We start from the raw sequence: 14,349 nt of genomic DNA on the forward strand, positions 1-14,349 counted from the left end.
CATAAGGGGATTGGGGTAATGAGACACCATTCTATACACCTCTTCTCACAGCATGTCCTGACAATTAAGGGATTCTAATACACTTACATGTATGAAGAAGTAACTATTCTAATATATTCCGAATTATCCCCTAGGGCCTAGGCCATATCTGTAACAATATATTAGGTTAATGCAAGTGCTTCGGTGTAAAATGTAAATGTTGGTGTTTTCTATTTTAATGATTTAAAATATAACGTTTAAGGTTTAACTTTGATCTTTCTCTATATAACCTCCAGTCACATTAACAAGTGTACTCAGTATGAGAGGCCTCTACCACATGATCCAAATCTGCACATACAAAGCACAGGTAAGTTGCTGCCACAAATTGTTTACATTTTGCTGTCATTCGTGAATGTATTTAGGTAAGTTGCTGCCACAAATTGTTTACATTCTGCTGTCATTTGTGAATGTATTTTTTAATAATTTCTCCTTGTTTTCTGACAATGTATATTTTTCAGGTACAACCTGTGTAAATAAGTGTTGTTTTTGATATTTTGCTTAGATCAATCACCGCTATCAGTTATTTGTGTTATATTGTAACTATACCATTAGCAGTGCCAATTAATTCACAACATTTGGTTTCAGAATCTGTTTTTGTAGCTAATTCCATCATGTAAATCAGAACTTTGGTACCTAGTGTGCATCGGCTCGCTACACTCACCTTACCACACATCGCTACTGGGGCACAGGCTTGTTTTAACTTCGTTAAAACAGGAAGGGTCGTGTTCTTAACCATTGTGGTGTGTATAGCTTAGAGTAGATCTACACTCAGGTCCGTTCGTCGACGCGACAAGCATAGATTGCCTCACAGATGTCGGGATTCCTCCAAATTTATTTTAGTTTAGTGTTAAACAGCAGTACCCACTGTTTAAAAAAGTAATCATAGGGGTTTGTGGTTTTATAATTTTTTTTTACTTCTGGTAAGGGTTTCCCACGAAATGTCATGGTAAGCTGTTTATAAACGTTAACATGGTGTTTGGCTAAGGAGGAAAACCCCTTGGGTAGAGGGATATTGTTTGTGTTAATAATGTTTTGTAATAACATTAATGTTATGCTATTTTCATGAATGTTGTTATTACCTCCGCCACCAAAGGTGGATGGAGGTTATGTTTTCACTCAACCCTGTCTTTCTGTTTGTCGGTCCGTCTGTTTGTCTGTCTGTCTGTGAACAAGATATCTCAAAAAGTTGTGGGCGGATTCGGCCTAAATTTGGCAGAGAGGTTGGGTATGTGACACGCCCTAAATAATTCGATTTTGGTGAAGATTCGGATCCGGCTATTAGAATTTTAAAAAATGTTTCTTCACCATTGAGAGATAGGGCCAAAAATGATAAATAGCAATATATCTCAAAACGTTATGGACAGATTTAGACGAAACCTGGTGGAGAGGTTGTGTGTGTGACAAGGACTAATTGATTCGATTTTGGTGAAGATATGAATATGGATTAGGATACGAGAATTATTTAATTTATAAGTGACAAGCAGGAGTACCCGGCGTTGCTGGGAGTGGGGGAGGGGAAGCAGGAGAGGGACGGGTGAGTAGGGGAGTGGAAGGGGGAGGGGAGAGGGAGGGGAAAGATATACCACATATACATCTTTTGGGGGGGGGGGAGGGGTGGCTTTGACAGGCCCCTCCGTTTTAGGGCAGGGGAAGGGAAGGAGGAAACATTTTCTCGTGCAAAGAGTGCATCATAACCTCAGTGTTGCACAGGTAAAAAAAGGAAATTGTAATACCCTCTGCCACCATCACCAGGTGGCGCTACATGGTACACATTTACACAGAGAATTTACGCCCCTCTCCCGGTCCCCCACACACCCGAATGAGGCCGCCGCCAAATAGCCTATGTTACCCCCCAGACAAAGTTGTATTTGTATTTGTACCCTGAGTAAAGTATAAAAGTGTTTATAGCTGGAGTACCCAGCATTGCTCAAGCGAAAAAGAAGCATTAACATATTTGAAATGAGGGCAAATATAATGGAAAAGCAATTATATCCAAATCAGAATCCATCACAAATGTCAAATCATCATTTTACCTTTTCGTTCAATATATGCTGGTGAATGTACCGTTCATCACGTTTCTGAGTTAAGTATGATGACATTAAGAAAGAAGAAGAAGCCTTACCACCAACTTCGACCGTTTCCGGAATTGTTTTATTTGTGTTCAAATGTTTGGTGATTGTTTTGTATTTATTTATGTGAATGTGTACTTGTATATAACTGTCATTAATCAAAAAGGCTTAGGCACTATGGAGCGTTTTTTTTTTGTTTTTTTTTCCAAAGAAACGAACTTTAAAAATTTTTTTGTTGTTGTTGTAGCATAAAACACTCCCAGGCACTCACTGATGAACATCTGAAAGCTTGAAAAAGATCCGTTCAGCCATCTCTGAGAAAAATGGCAACACACAGACAGACAGACCAACGGCTGGCTCTCTTATATAGTAGATTCAACGGCTCTCTTATATTCCTCTTTACTCCCGCCTCTGGAACAAACTCCCTCACTCTCTTCAATCCCACTCCTCCTTCCAGGTCTTTAAAACAGCTGTTCACCACCATCTCTCATCTTCCCCCATCCAAAACCTTGATCTTTTCTACCCCCGTTAATTCACCACGGATCCACTTTTCTGAAATACAGTCTTATTTCCTGGAAGTTCTAGCAGTGTCCATGTGTTTTATACCACTTCCACCCCCCCCCCCTGCCTTCCCATGCTTCCTCCCCCCAAGCCCTCTCCCTCCCACAGATCTCCTGATGTCCCTGTTCTCTGCTGTTGTACTTGTGTGCTTTCCTCTCTCTCTCCCCATCTTGTCTCCCGCTCCCTTTATCGTATGTTTTATGTGTCAGTTTGCCTTTTTGTGATTGATGTTAGCTCTTACATGAGTCTCGATCTTGTATTAAAAAAAAACAAAAAAAAAAAAACTAGGGATGACAGGATATACCACTGGCTTGTTTTATTGAAATTTTGCTTTGACTTCCTCTGGATGACTGCAGTAATGGCTTCTTTCTTACATTCAGCAAACCCTAAAGGTGATCAATTAGCCTTAGGAGCTCCAATCCAAAGAAGAAGAGCATATTCCATAGCGTCCACTGTGAGTCTGGGAGGGCTGCGGTTCGACTCCAACCCTGGCAGTCATTTCAAAGACTTTACAAATGGTATGTGCTACTTCCTTATTTGATACTCGACATTTAAAAGATAGAGCATGAACAAACCTCAAGGGTTGGCATTCATGCATGGGGAGGAGGAAATTCCACCTGAAGTGATGTCATAAAAGATGGCGTCGCAGGTACCCAGAGTGCTTCGGGAAAAAATGTCACTTCCCCCAAGCACAGTGGCTGTATTTGTCAAGCCCAGTGTAGTTTTTTCCACATGTATTTGTCTACATGTGTATGTGGGATTTGTGTATTTGGCTCCACTACGACCCATAGACCCAGCAAACAAAAACAAAGTCTCACAAGTGGTATATTAAGCTGTTGTATGAAATAGGAATAATTTAATCTGTCAAGGAGACCAAATGGACACATCAGCGACTTATATATGAGCATTGCAGTCATGGCAAAACAACACATACATCTTACTATATTCAACAAATGTCCGTCCGTTCCCAGGTACCGCTAAAACGGCTGAACCGATCGCAATGATATTTTGGGTGGGTATTCCTGGGACTCCCTGGAGTAAAATAGGCTGTATTGTTTTTCCAATTTCAGCTTTGGTCTCCAGAATTTTCAGGTTTAGACTTTCGCCTAACGTTATTGTCCCGGGTACCGCAAAAACGGCTGCACCGATCGCCACGATACACCTCCATGCCCGTGGGATTCCTACGGGTGACCCAACTAGTAGACATAATTTGAGAGATTTACTTCACCCAGAGTTTTTACTGCAGAAAGAGTAGGGTTCTTCGGCATGATGTAAAGAAATGAATGGTAATCTGATGATGGGTAAGCGATATAAAAAGACAAATAGGGTAGTCCGGGGTAATGTGGACACCCCACGTAACACTAAACCAGGAAACGGTGCATGCGCCCACATGCGTCAGTTGAAAGAACACAGCTCGTGAGTGGTCAGAGGTTTCACGGTGGTGTGACAGTCGTGGAAGAAAGGTAAATATTTCCATCGAAAGATTTCATTGATTTTTCTCATTATGCGAGCATGATGCTTGGACACATATAGATTTTGTTGAGACTAGGCCTAGCAGATATTACTCCCGTAAAATGTAGTGTTGATCCGAATGCTTATGTTGGGCCTAGTATTAGGTCCCTTGCTCACGTGTAGTTTTAATGCAACATTGTACAACACTCGCATGTAATATCGGGCAATATGGCCATGAGTAATGTGGGGCAATATGGCCATGGGGGCATATTACTCCAGGCGGTGTCCATACTATCCCTGCCGCGTATTCGTTATAGAATCGGGGGAAATACTTGAGCTATATTTCAAGTGTCATAGCAAACGGTCTGAATACTTACGTCGATGTGATATTTCAGTTTTTTCTTTTTAATAAATTTGCAACACTTTCTAAAATCCTGTTTTCTCTTTGTCATTATGGGGTATTGAGTGTAGATTTATGAGGGAAATAATGAATTTAAACGATTTCAGCATAAGGCTGCAACATAACAAAATGTGAAAAAAGTTAAGGGGTCTGAATACTTTCTGAATGCACTGTGTAATGAAATAATCTTCAGTCACTCATGCAACACTTCAAAAGGCCCCTGTGCTGAACCTTTTCCACCCTGGAAGGGCGAAATATTTCTTGCTTTGAATCAACGTGTTAACTTAAATATTAATGAATAACAAATATTTTATTTTACCTTTGTAATACCTTATAAGGCTTCCAAATAAAGGTTCAGCTTTGCAAATTATGAACCACCTTTAGAGGCCATTTTTCCCCGCAGAGCATGGGTTGGCCTTTTTTGGGCACCGTGGTCCCCTTTTTTGGAGCAATGTTTTACGGCCAGATGCCCTTCCTGCCACCAACCCTGTTAGTCGCCTCTTGCGACACACAGGGAATTACCAGTGAACTGGTACTCAATTTGCCGACCTCGGGAGGATGACAGGCTGAGTCAACCCCCCTGGTGTTGATTCAGCGATCGACTGGGATTCGAACCCAGGATCCTAGGATCCCAAGCCAGCACCCTAACCGCTAAGCCAACATCAGGCTCAACTATGCAAATTATCATCTGTAAAAATACAAAAAAAAGTGTCCAAAACTGTCCAACATGTACACGCACCTGATGATAACAGAGTCAATTGGGCCTGCACAGTAATCAAATATGTGGTGAATGGGCACATGAACTGTGTACCGGCAATGAAGGTCCTAGTAACACATATGTATGTGATTACTGTATAGACACATATTAAATGTAACTGTTTGGTTCAGTATTTCCAATTCCATATTTTCCTCCTGCTTTGGTCATGTAACTTTAAAACTGGGGTGAATAAGTCCAAAGCAGTTTCATTACGTGAGTAATTTAATAATTTTGATCCATGGGGATAGAAATTATAACAAAAATGCACACACTAGATATACAGTATTCCAGGATCTATTTCTACAATTGTTAATTTAATTTGAAATGTAACCATCGCATGTTTCCAACTTGGTGTGTTTGAATTTGGTGAATTGAAACCATATCAGAACTTTTCTCGAAAATGTGTACAAACTGAAAATAATAGTATTAGTTTTTTTTATTATTTATTTATTTTTTGTATACAGAATCGAAGCTTGTGTAAGAGCTAACACCTTGAACATGAAAACATGCACAGACACATAAAACATGCAATGAAGGGAGCGGGAGACAAGAGAGGGAGAGAGGGGAGCGTTTTGTTGCTGTTGTCGCTTTTTGCAGTTAAAACAGCGAGTAAATTGCAGCACTGGAGCCTGCAAAAGTATGCAGGCCTACATGAAGTTACCCAAGGCATATCATCAAAATATTGGTGAAATAAAATGACGAGCTGGGTTCAACCCAAATGCAGTAAACAATTCATACTGACCACTCATTTAGCTATTTTGTGGGCCAAGTCTGGATGTGCCTGTTGTAGTTAACAAGAAAGACGAGTCTGGTTGCTTACTGCGTCTGGCTTGAGCCGAGCTCGAGGTATTGCACCAACATGTTGATGACAGACCTCATTAAACACGTTAAATTAGGACTCTGGTGTTTGAATTTAGTGAGTTGAAACATCTTCTGTTTCTTGACAATGTGTACAAATTAAAAAGTTTTTTTTTTAAATGTGTAGGTGTAAAAGTTTATAATTGTAGAACTCTAGTTTGTCATTTTAGAGTTATCGTAGTCTATTGTGAGATGAATGCATGGGACTGTCGTAAAAAAAAGAAAAAAAAGAAAAAAAAAAGGAGCAGATCAGAATACAAATTATTTAAGGGCAAGATGTATCATCAGTGGTCCAATTGAGATCAGTTTAATATTTTTGGTCGTGCAGTTCATATCACCCAAACATTTTCAATGACTGACTGATGAGGATTCAAAGAGATGTTGGATCTTTTTTTTCATTAAGAACTAGAAGAGCCTACCTGTCCGCTTCATTGACGGACCAATTAGTTGTCACGTACCTTGCTGCTAGAGAGGGGGGATAGGGATGGGAGAGACAGGGAAAGGGAGGAGATAAAGGGGGAGGGCAGAGTGGGTTAGAGGGGAAGGAGAAAGGGAGAGGGAGAGATATACTGTATATATATCTTTTGGAAAGACGGGGGTTGACAGTCCCTTCCATTTGGGGGTGGGGTGGGGGAAGAAGGGAAGGAGGACAGATTTACTGGTGTGACGAGTGTTTTAACCTCAGCGTTTCCCAGGTAAAAAGGGAAGTTGTATGCCACTACCACCACTTTGGCGCAACACAGGACACATTTGCATAGATAAATTTACGCCTCCTTCCCCACCCACTCCCCCCCCCTCGTTCCACACCCTGTGTGAGGCCGCGACCACATAGCCTATAGTGCCACCCACACAAAGTTGTATTTGTACCCCGAGTTTAGAGTTTGTAAACTAAAATATGTGAGAGAGACAGAGACAGAGAGACAGAGAGACAGAGACACAGAGACAGAGAGACAGAGAGACAGAGAGACAGAGAGACAGAGAGACAGAGACAGAGAGACAGAGACAGAGACAGAGAGAGAGAGAGAGAGAGAGAGAGAGAGAGAGAGAGAGAGAACGGTGTTTATTTATATTCATATATGTGCAGTGCATTCAGAACGTATTCAGACCCTTTAACTTTTTTCACATTTTATGTTGCAGCCTTATGCTGAAATAGTTTAAATGCATTATTTTGTTCCCTCATCAATCCACACTCAATACCCCATAATGACAAAGAGAAAACAGGATTTTAGAAAGTTTTGCAAATTTATTAAAAAGAAAAAACTGAAATATCACATTTACATAAGTATTCAGACCTTTGCTATGACACTTGAAATTTAGTTCAGGTGCGTTCCATTTCTCTTGATCATCTTTGAGATGTTTCTACACCTTCATTGGAGTGCACCTGTGGTAAATTCAATTGATTGGACATGATTTGGAAAGGCACGCACCTGTCTATATAAGGTCTCACAGCTGACAATGCATATTAGAGCAAAAACCAAGCCATGAGGTCGAAGGAACTGCCTGCAGAGCTCAGAGACAGGATTGTGTCGAGGCACAGATCTGGGGAAGCCGACAAAAAAAATTCTGCTGCATTGAAGGTCCCCAAAAGCACAGTGGCCTCCATAATTCTTAAATGGAAGAAGTTTGGAACAACCAGGACTCTTCCTAGAGCTGGCCGCCCTGCCAAACTGAGCAATCGGAGGAGAAGGGCCTTGGTAAGAGAGGTGACCAAGAACCCGATGGTCACTCTGGCTGGGCTCCAGAGATCCTGTGTGGAGATCGGAGAAACTTCCAGAAGGACAATCATCACTGCAACACTCCACCGATCTGGGCTTTATGGCAGAGTAGCCAGACGGAGTTTCAAACAGTTCAATCTTGGTTTCATCAGACCACAGAATCTTGTTTCTCACAGTCTGAGAGTCCTTTAGGTACTTTTTTGCAAACTCCAAGCGGGCTTCCATGTGTCTTTCACTGAGGAGAGGCTTCCGTAGAATCTTACGTAGCGTTCTTACGTAGCGAATCTGGCGCTGAGAAACCATGACTCGAGAAGGTTTATTGATCACATGGTTTGCTTTTACCTTGACCTGTGACTCGAGGGTTCGTGCTCACGTGTCCCGTGTGCGGTGTATAGTACTGGTACCTCGCTATTATTTTATTTTCATAAATGTAAAACTGAAAAACAAGGCATTTCCCGAGACATGATATTTCTGCTGATATTATTTGATTCCACATTATCACGCATAACGCCGACACTGAGGCAAATGTGTCTAGCAGCTCTGCATGTCTAGCATGCCCTATTCTTTTACATAGGAATGTAGTTTTACGTACTTTTCGTGGAATCCTTTCAAGCTGCGAGAATTATAATACCAAATGATGTTGCAGGAAGTAAAACTCTGTCAGATGGTAGCAGAATCATTGCCATTGATAGAGGCAGCTCGGAAATGTGCCATCTGAAGATTATTATTATTATTATTATTATTATTATTATTATTATTATTATTATTATTAACAAGAAGATGAATTCCCGGGTTTGACCGATCTCGTTTTTTCGCTTTATTTTGCTTTTGCCTTGGTCTGGAGAACTGAAAAGTGATCCCTACCTCGACAATCAGCTGAACAGACCAGGTAGGCTCTCATATGTAGCCTAAGTGAGTTTTCAAAGAAGCTAATCCAACTTTAGTTTTGTATGTAGCAGATGGGAGCGATATGTTTTTCCACGCAATTCCTACATAGAGAGTACGAGCGTATTCTCTGATATGAGTGGATTCCTTGTTCGTACTCTCTGATACTCTCTGATATCTCTCTGATATCTGTGCAGTGTCTGTCTTGTCTTGTGTTGGCTTGTCACTGAACTACTCCCTCAAACTTTTGTGAAATCGTACCAAACTTCTGGTATGCGCCTTCTGGTATGCGCCTTCTGGTATGCGTCCCGTGTGTATGTCCTAAGGGTATTCGTTTTGAAAAATGTTGAAAAATTGCAGTCAAGTGTTAAAGGGTCTACATTCTGAAGAAAAAAATTTTGAATTTTTTTTTTTAAACTTAAATCTTCAACTTCAATTTTTTTAATGAAATGTAATATCATGTATATTACAAATACATTTGTGCAAAATAATTGTGTGTATCATGATTGGTGTAAACCATGACAAAACGGCAACTCAGGTACAGTCATCCATCTATATGTCTACATATCTGGGCAGTGTCTGTGTTGTCACTTAACGGCTCCCTCAAACTTTTGTTTCTGTGGATGTGAAGTGTTTTTAATAACTCGGCTGTGAGGTGTTTTCAATCACATGGTGGTGAGGTGTTTTGAATTACGTGGTGGTGAGTTGTTTTGAATTACGTGTTGGTGAGGTGCTTTGAATTACTTGGTGTTGAGCTGTTTTGAATTATGCATTGCCTAAGGGAGTAAATTCTAAATTCTCTACCCTTCCATTTCCTCTATATATATATATATATATCTATATATATATATATATATCTATTCTTAAGGGTATTCTTAAGGGACGCCTTAAGGGCGAAAGGGCGAAACCAGGTCGGTAACTGTGAGTTTTGCATGCACTTGTGACAGTATCTGTATTTATAATCCGTAATGACGCACTGCTAGTGCTAGATGGTTCCTCTGGAACTTTGCAGGCAAGGCGGACGTGCATGGCGATGACGTCATGTTGTCCGCTCATTAGGTTGGAGAACCAGATTACAGATACCATTATATATATATATATATATATATATATATATATATATATATATATATATATATATATATATATATATATTGTTGCGGATATGGGATTTGGCCTCCATCCATATCCGCTTGTAAATATTCCCCTATTTCCCCAATACTCCCCAACTATCCCCAATCCCCCATTCCCTAGTCCCATTGTCTGTAAACAACACTCTGTAGAACCGACCTTCCCCTTTTTCCCCCATTAAATGTCGTGCCCAGGTCCACCGCATCTCACGTAGACAACTTTCGGACATCTTGCTAGTTATTCTTAGTCTATGTCAGTTAAGGACTCGTTTCCATTAATTCTGACTCTTCGTTGCACCAGAATGTGATTGTATGGCACCAGTAGTGAGTTTAGGACCTCCCCATACCTCCTCCCATCTTCCTCATGAAACCACAACAACAACAACAACTACAACAACAGCGCGCGGGGAGTGTGCGTCCTCACTCCGGCTTGGTTAGCCGCCATTGCCCATGTGCTCCGGCGGGGTTACCACGAAGGGGCTGACTGTCGGCCCCTCGTCAAGGGCGGAGCCCGGCAACCCCCAGCACCCAATAAGAAGCGGCGGGCCGATTCCATCTGGGGCGGAGCTAACGAGCCGAGGGCGTGTCACTCCCCGCCGGATATACGCAGCCACTTGCCGGACGTGACGTCAGATGCGCCCCCAGCTTGAAAAGAGAAGTCGCCACCTCCGAGCGCTGAGAGACCTCCCGCATCTCTGGACCGGACCGGGTCGATTCTGCCCCTGAGCCAAGGTGCACCTTGAGCCTCGACTACCTGCCCTTCCTTGCCATCAATCCCTGTGTGAGTCAGTTTTGTCCTGTTTATCTGTGGTCTGTCGGGGCTACTATAAGACCGTGATTAAGTGCCTACCTTCCTATGCTGTCCCTCTTGTCCTTGTAATCTCAACGTTCCGAAATATTATAACCTCCTCCGGAGGTCTTGAGAACTGTACCCCTGGTGTCGTGTCATTTAACCCAGCCGTTGTGTCCTTTCCTCAATTGATTTAGCGTAGCGCGACTCGGCCAACGTTCGAGAATAATCGGGTAAACTGTGCAGACGCGGTCATACCAAACCGCTCGGTAAACTAACATCCACAACCGCGTCTGTAACATTTTGGTGTCGAGGAGTTGGATTCGGACCTGGGACTAAATTTGTTAGGCCCAAATTTTGGAACACCAATTGTACCATTAGGGTAACATTTGGTGTCGGGAAGTGGGATTCGATCCGGAGCGCGTTTCACGCGCTCGAAATTATAACAGCGAAATTTGATTGTGTTTTACAAAAAACAATAAAAACCCGAATTTTGAAAGTCGCGCTATGGCAGACCAAGACGGCTGGGTTCCGGTAGTAGGGAGTGAGGCAGGGTCGATCCAGGACCAAAATGGGGGACAAGAGGAGAGCGAAGCAGTGAGGGTAGCAGATTCGCAAAATAGCGTCGTCGCGCACGAGGTAGCAGACGCACGAAATGGCGCCTCGCACATGGCCACGGCGACCGCGCCCGCGACCGTGGTAGCGCCGCTGGTGGATTCGAACCTTTTCCTCCTGCAAATGAGGGCCCTTATAGACCAAATTGGAGGTTTGAGAAACCAAATGGGGGTAATGGGGAACCGGATGGATGCTCAGAGTGAGCAATTGGGAGTAATGAGGGACGAAGCGAGGGGTACCGGTGAGGGGTTAGACAATAATTTTAAGGGATTAGACAAGAAATTTGGGAAGTTAGACAATAATTTTGAGGAGTTAGACAAGAAATTTGGGAAGTTAGACAATAATTTTGAGGGGTTAGACAACGGGATAAAAGAGGTGAGAAATGGGTTAATGGGGGTAGAAAACAGAATGGCCGCTCAAGAGAATCAAATGGAAGGGATGCAAAAGGGGTTAGAGGGGTTAGAAAACAGTATGGAAGGCAAATTGAGGGACATGAGGGACCAAGCGGAAAGGGAAGTTAAACAAATGGGGCAGCAGATAGAAGGGGTCAGAATGGGGGTAGAAACCAAACTGGATGCTCACAGGGAGGAAATGGAGCAGATGAGGGTGGCATCTGGGCAGGAGATGCAAGTGATGGGAGAAGAGATCAGAAGAGGTGTGAGTGAGGAGGTCGGAGGAGTGCGCGAGGAGGTGAGGCACTGTAAGGAGCACATGGAGAAGGAGGTGAGAAAGGGGACTGTAAAATTGCAAGGGGGTATAGAGGACCTGACGCAGGCAGTAGAACAACTGACAGAGGGACAAAAAGAACTAACGGACCAGGTAAAGAAGAACACAGCGGTAATAGGAGGGTTAAAAGCGACACAAAATGACCTAAAAAATGACTTGGTAGCGACGAAGAGGGAATGTCAGATGGTACGTGAGGGATTGACAACGAGGTTGGACGAGGTGATAGAGGTAATGGAGACGAAGGACCGGCAGGTGAGGACGCACATGGAAACGGTCAAGGTAGCCTTGGAGGACGAGCTTGAGGAGACGTACCGGGGAATAAAGGAGGTGAAGCAGAAATTAGAAGAAGTGGAAGAAGGGGTGAGCGAAATTAAGAAGCGACGGAGAGGGGATAAGAAAGAGATAAAAGAGGAGATAAAAGAATTGGTCCGAAGTCTGTGTTCGGATCGTGATGATGTGCTCATTAACCGGATGAGGGATTCGCAGGTGATGGAGGAGAAGCGAAGAGGAAGAGGACCCGGTGTAAGTGGTGACCAATATGGTCGTGCGTATGATGCGCCAGGTGATTTAAGAAGCTTGGGGGTCGAGATAGACCCGGATGTTCGTGAGAGGCCAAGAGTGAGGTGTATGGCTGGTCCGGAGGGTATGGAACGAGAGGTGCGAGGTGTGGGTGAGCAAGGTTGTGGTGGTATGCAATGGGTAGCGGGTTGCGGAGGTGTGACCCATGCATCGACACCAACAGGGGTAGTTGTTGGAGGGACCGGGGAGGCACGAGAGCCCCTTGGGGGTAATGTACTGTGGGGGCCCGGCCGGTTCGGCCCCGCGCTGACCCCGCAAGGGGCGACGCACGGGGTCCGGCAGGCGGGCAACGACTCGCATACGAGGTGGTCCCACAAGGTCCCACTCGCGCCGTATGACGGTGGGTAAGGGTGGCATCCCTGCCACCCTTCCCATGTGGGGCAAAGGAGCAATAGATTATGGGGTGTATGGCAGTGAAAACTAGCCCGGGTGGGTTAGGATATTGATAGGGATCTAGCGAAGATGACATTAGGTAACGTTAAGTTTAGTTAGTGACTGATACCTGTAGTGGGGACGCAGGTAGTTTAGTGTGGATGATAATGACGTGGGAGCGCAATAGTTTAAAGGGACGACTGGGAAGCGCAAGTTTCAGAGGGGAGTAGTTAGATGAGATGATGCTGTGTGAGAGCTGGACAGGTGTGTGGAGCAGTGTGGAGCAGTGGATGAGTAGTGAGTGTTGTGGATCAGCGCGAATGCGCTTGGGGAGAGAAGGGTGCAGGTGGCACCAGGTGTGAGAGCACAGGTGTGCAAGTGCAGGTGTGTGGAGTACATGGAGTAAGTGGTACGGAGTGGTGTGCATGGTGCGAAGGGGTGAATGGGGGAAGAGTGGACCCCCATCACGGATACCCGGGGCAGGTAGTGTAAGTGTTAGGTAGAGGGTATAGGTAAATTGAGGTTGGATATTGGCATCTGTGGTGCGGGTGAAAGAATGGTATTTGAATGGGTGCATTAGTGTTGTGGAAATGGCTGGGCGTGTAGCCTGTTAGTGTGTGTAGTTGGTTTGGGCACTCCACCACTGTGAGGATGTCGGCCAGGTGAGGCCGCAGGTGGGCTCTGGGAGCCGGTAGAGTTGTTGTGGATGGGGCCCGAGGATCCGGAGGACGGACCCGGGTAGCCCAGTGCCAGAGGGCACTGAGGGGTGACAGAGCCAGGAGGGGCCTTCCCCAGTTAGATAGGTTAGGGTGAGGAGCTAGGTAAGCTCGGGTGGCAACTGCAGTGGTGGAGGTGTGCAGGTGGGTAGACCTGCTGGGAGAGCTACACGTCTCAGCCCAGAAATTGTGCAAGGGCACCGGGAGATGAATCGGGGGAGTGAGACCCCAAATTGAAAAGCACCACAGTTTGGTCAATGGGAATTGGTTTTTAGAACCCATAGTGTAAGAGGGCCAATGGATTGGCAGGGAAAGACCCCGGGTAATGTAAAGTTGTTAAAGTCATTTAGGAAATAGTTAGGATTGATGAACCTGTCGCACCATACGCAGCCACTTACCTGAGGTGATGATGATGACTCCACACCTGTGTTTTCTTTGTTCTGTGTGCAGGAAATGAGAATTGCTGTGAGGATTTGTGAGACGCATCACGACGTGGATGAGACATTGGGGTGATTCCATCTCTCCCTCCTTAGGAGGGACTGATGATGAATTGGTGATGACAAATTATGATGTTGAGTTGGAGATGGCAAATTTTGATGAAAGTTGAAAATGGCAAATTTGATTGGTTTAGGAGGGAGAGAAGACGAATTTGGTTTATGGGAGGAACGGGGAAGACAGTAGGGAC

At 44.1% G+C, this 14,349-nt stretch overlaps 1 protein-coding gene across 4 annotated transcripts in view; it reads left to right on the forward strand.

The window, feature by feature from the left end:
* The window catches only part of LOC137438178 (membrane-associated guanylate kinase, WW and PDZ domain-containing protein 1-like), a 139,032-nt gene that overhangs the window by 22,089 nt on the left and 102,594 nt on the right, over positions 1-14,349 (forward strand). For all 4 annotated transcript variants that reach the window (XM_068133189.2, XM_068133190.2, XM_078766506.1 and 1 more), the window contains 2 exons: positions 276-346; positions 3,050-3,187. In XM_068133189.2, the coding sequence (XP_067989290.2) occupies positions 276-346; positions 3,050-3,187 (209 nt within the window). The remainder of the gene's footprint in view (positions 1-275; positions 347-3,049; positions 3,188-14,349) is intronic.

Source organism: Myxine glutinosa, chromosome 12 (assembly GCF_964187855.1).
Source record: "Myxine glutinosa chromosome 12, kmMyxGlut1.1, whole genome shotgun sequence".
In the NCBI taxonomy this organism is placed as follows: domain Eukaryota; kingdom Metazoa; phylum Chordata; class Myxini; order Myxiniformes; family Myxinidae; genus Myxine; species Myxine glutinosa.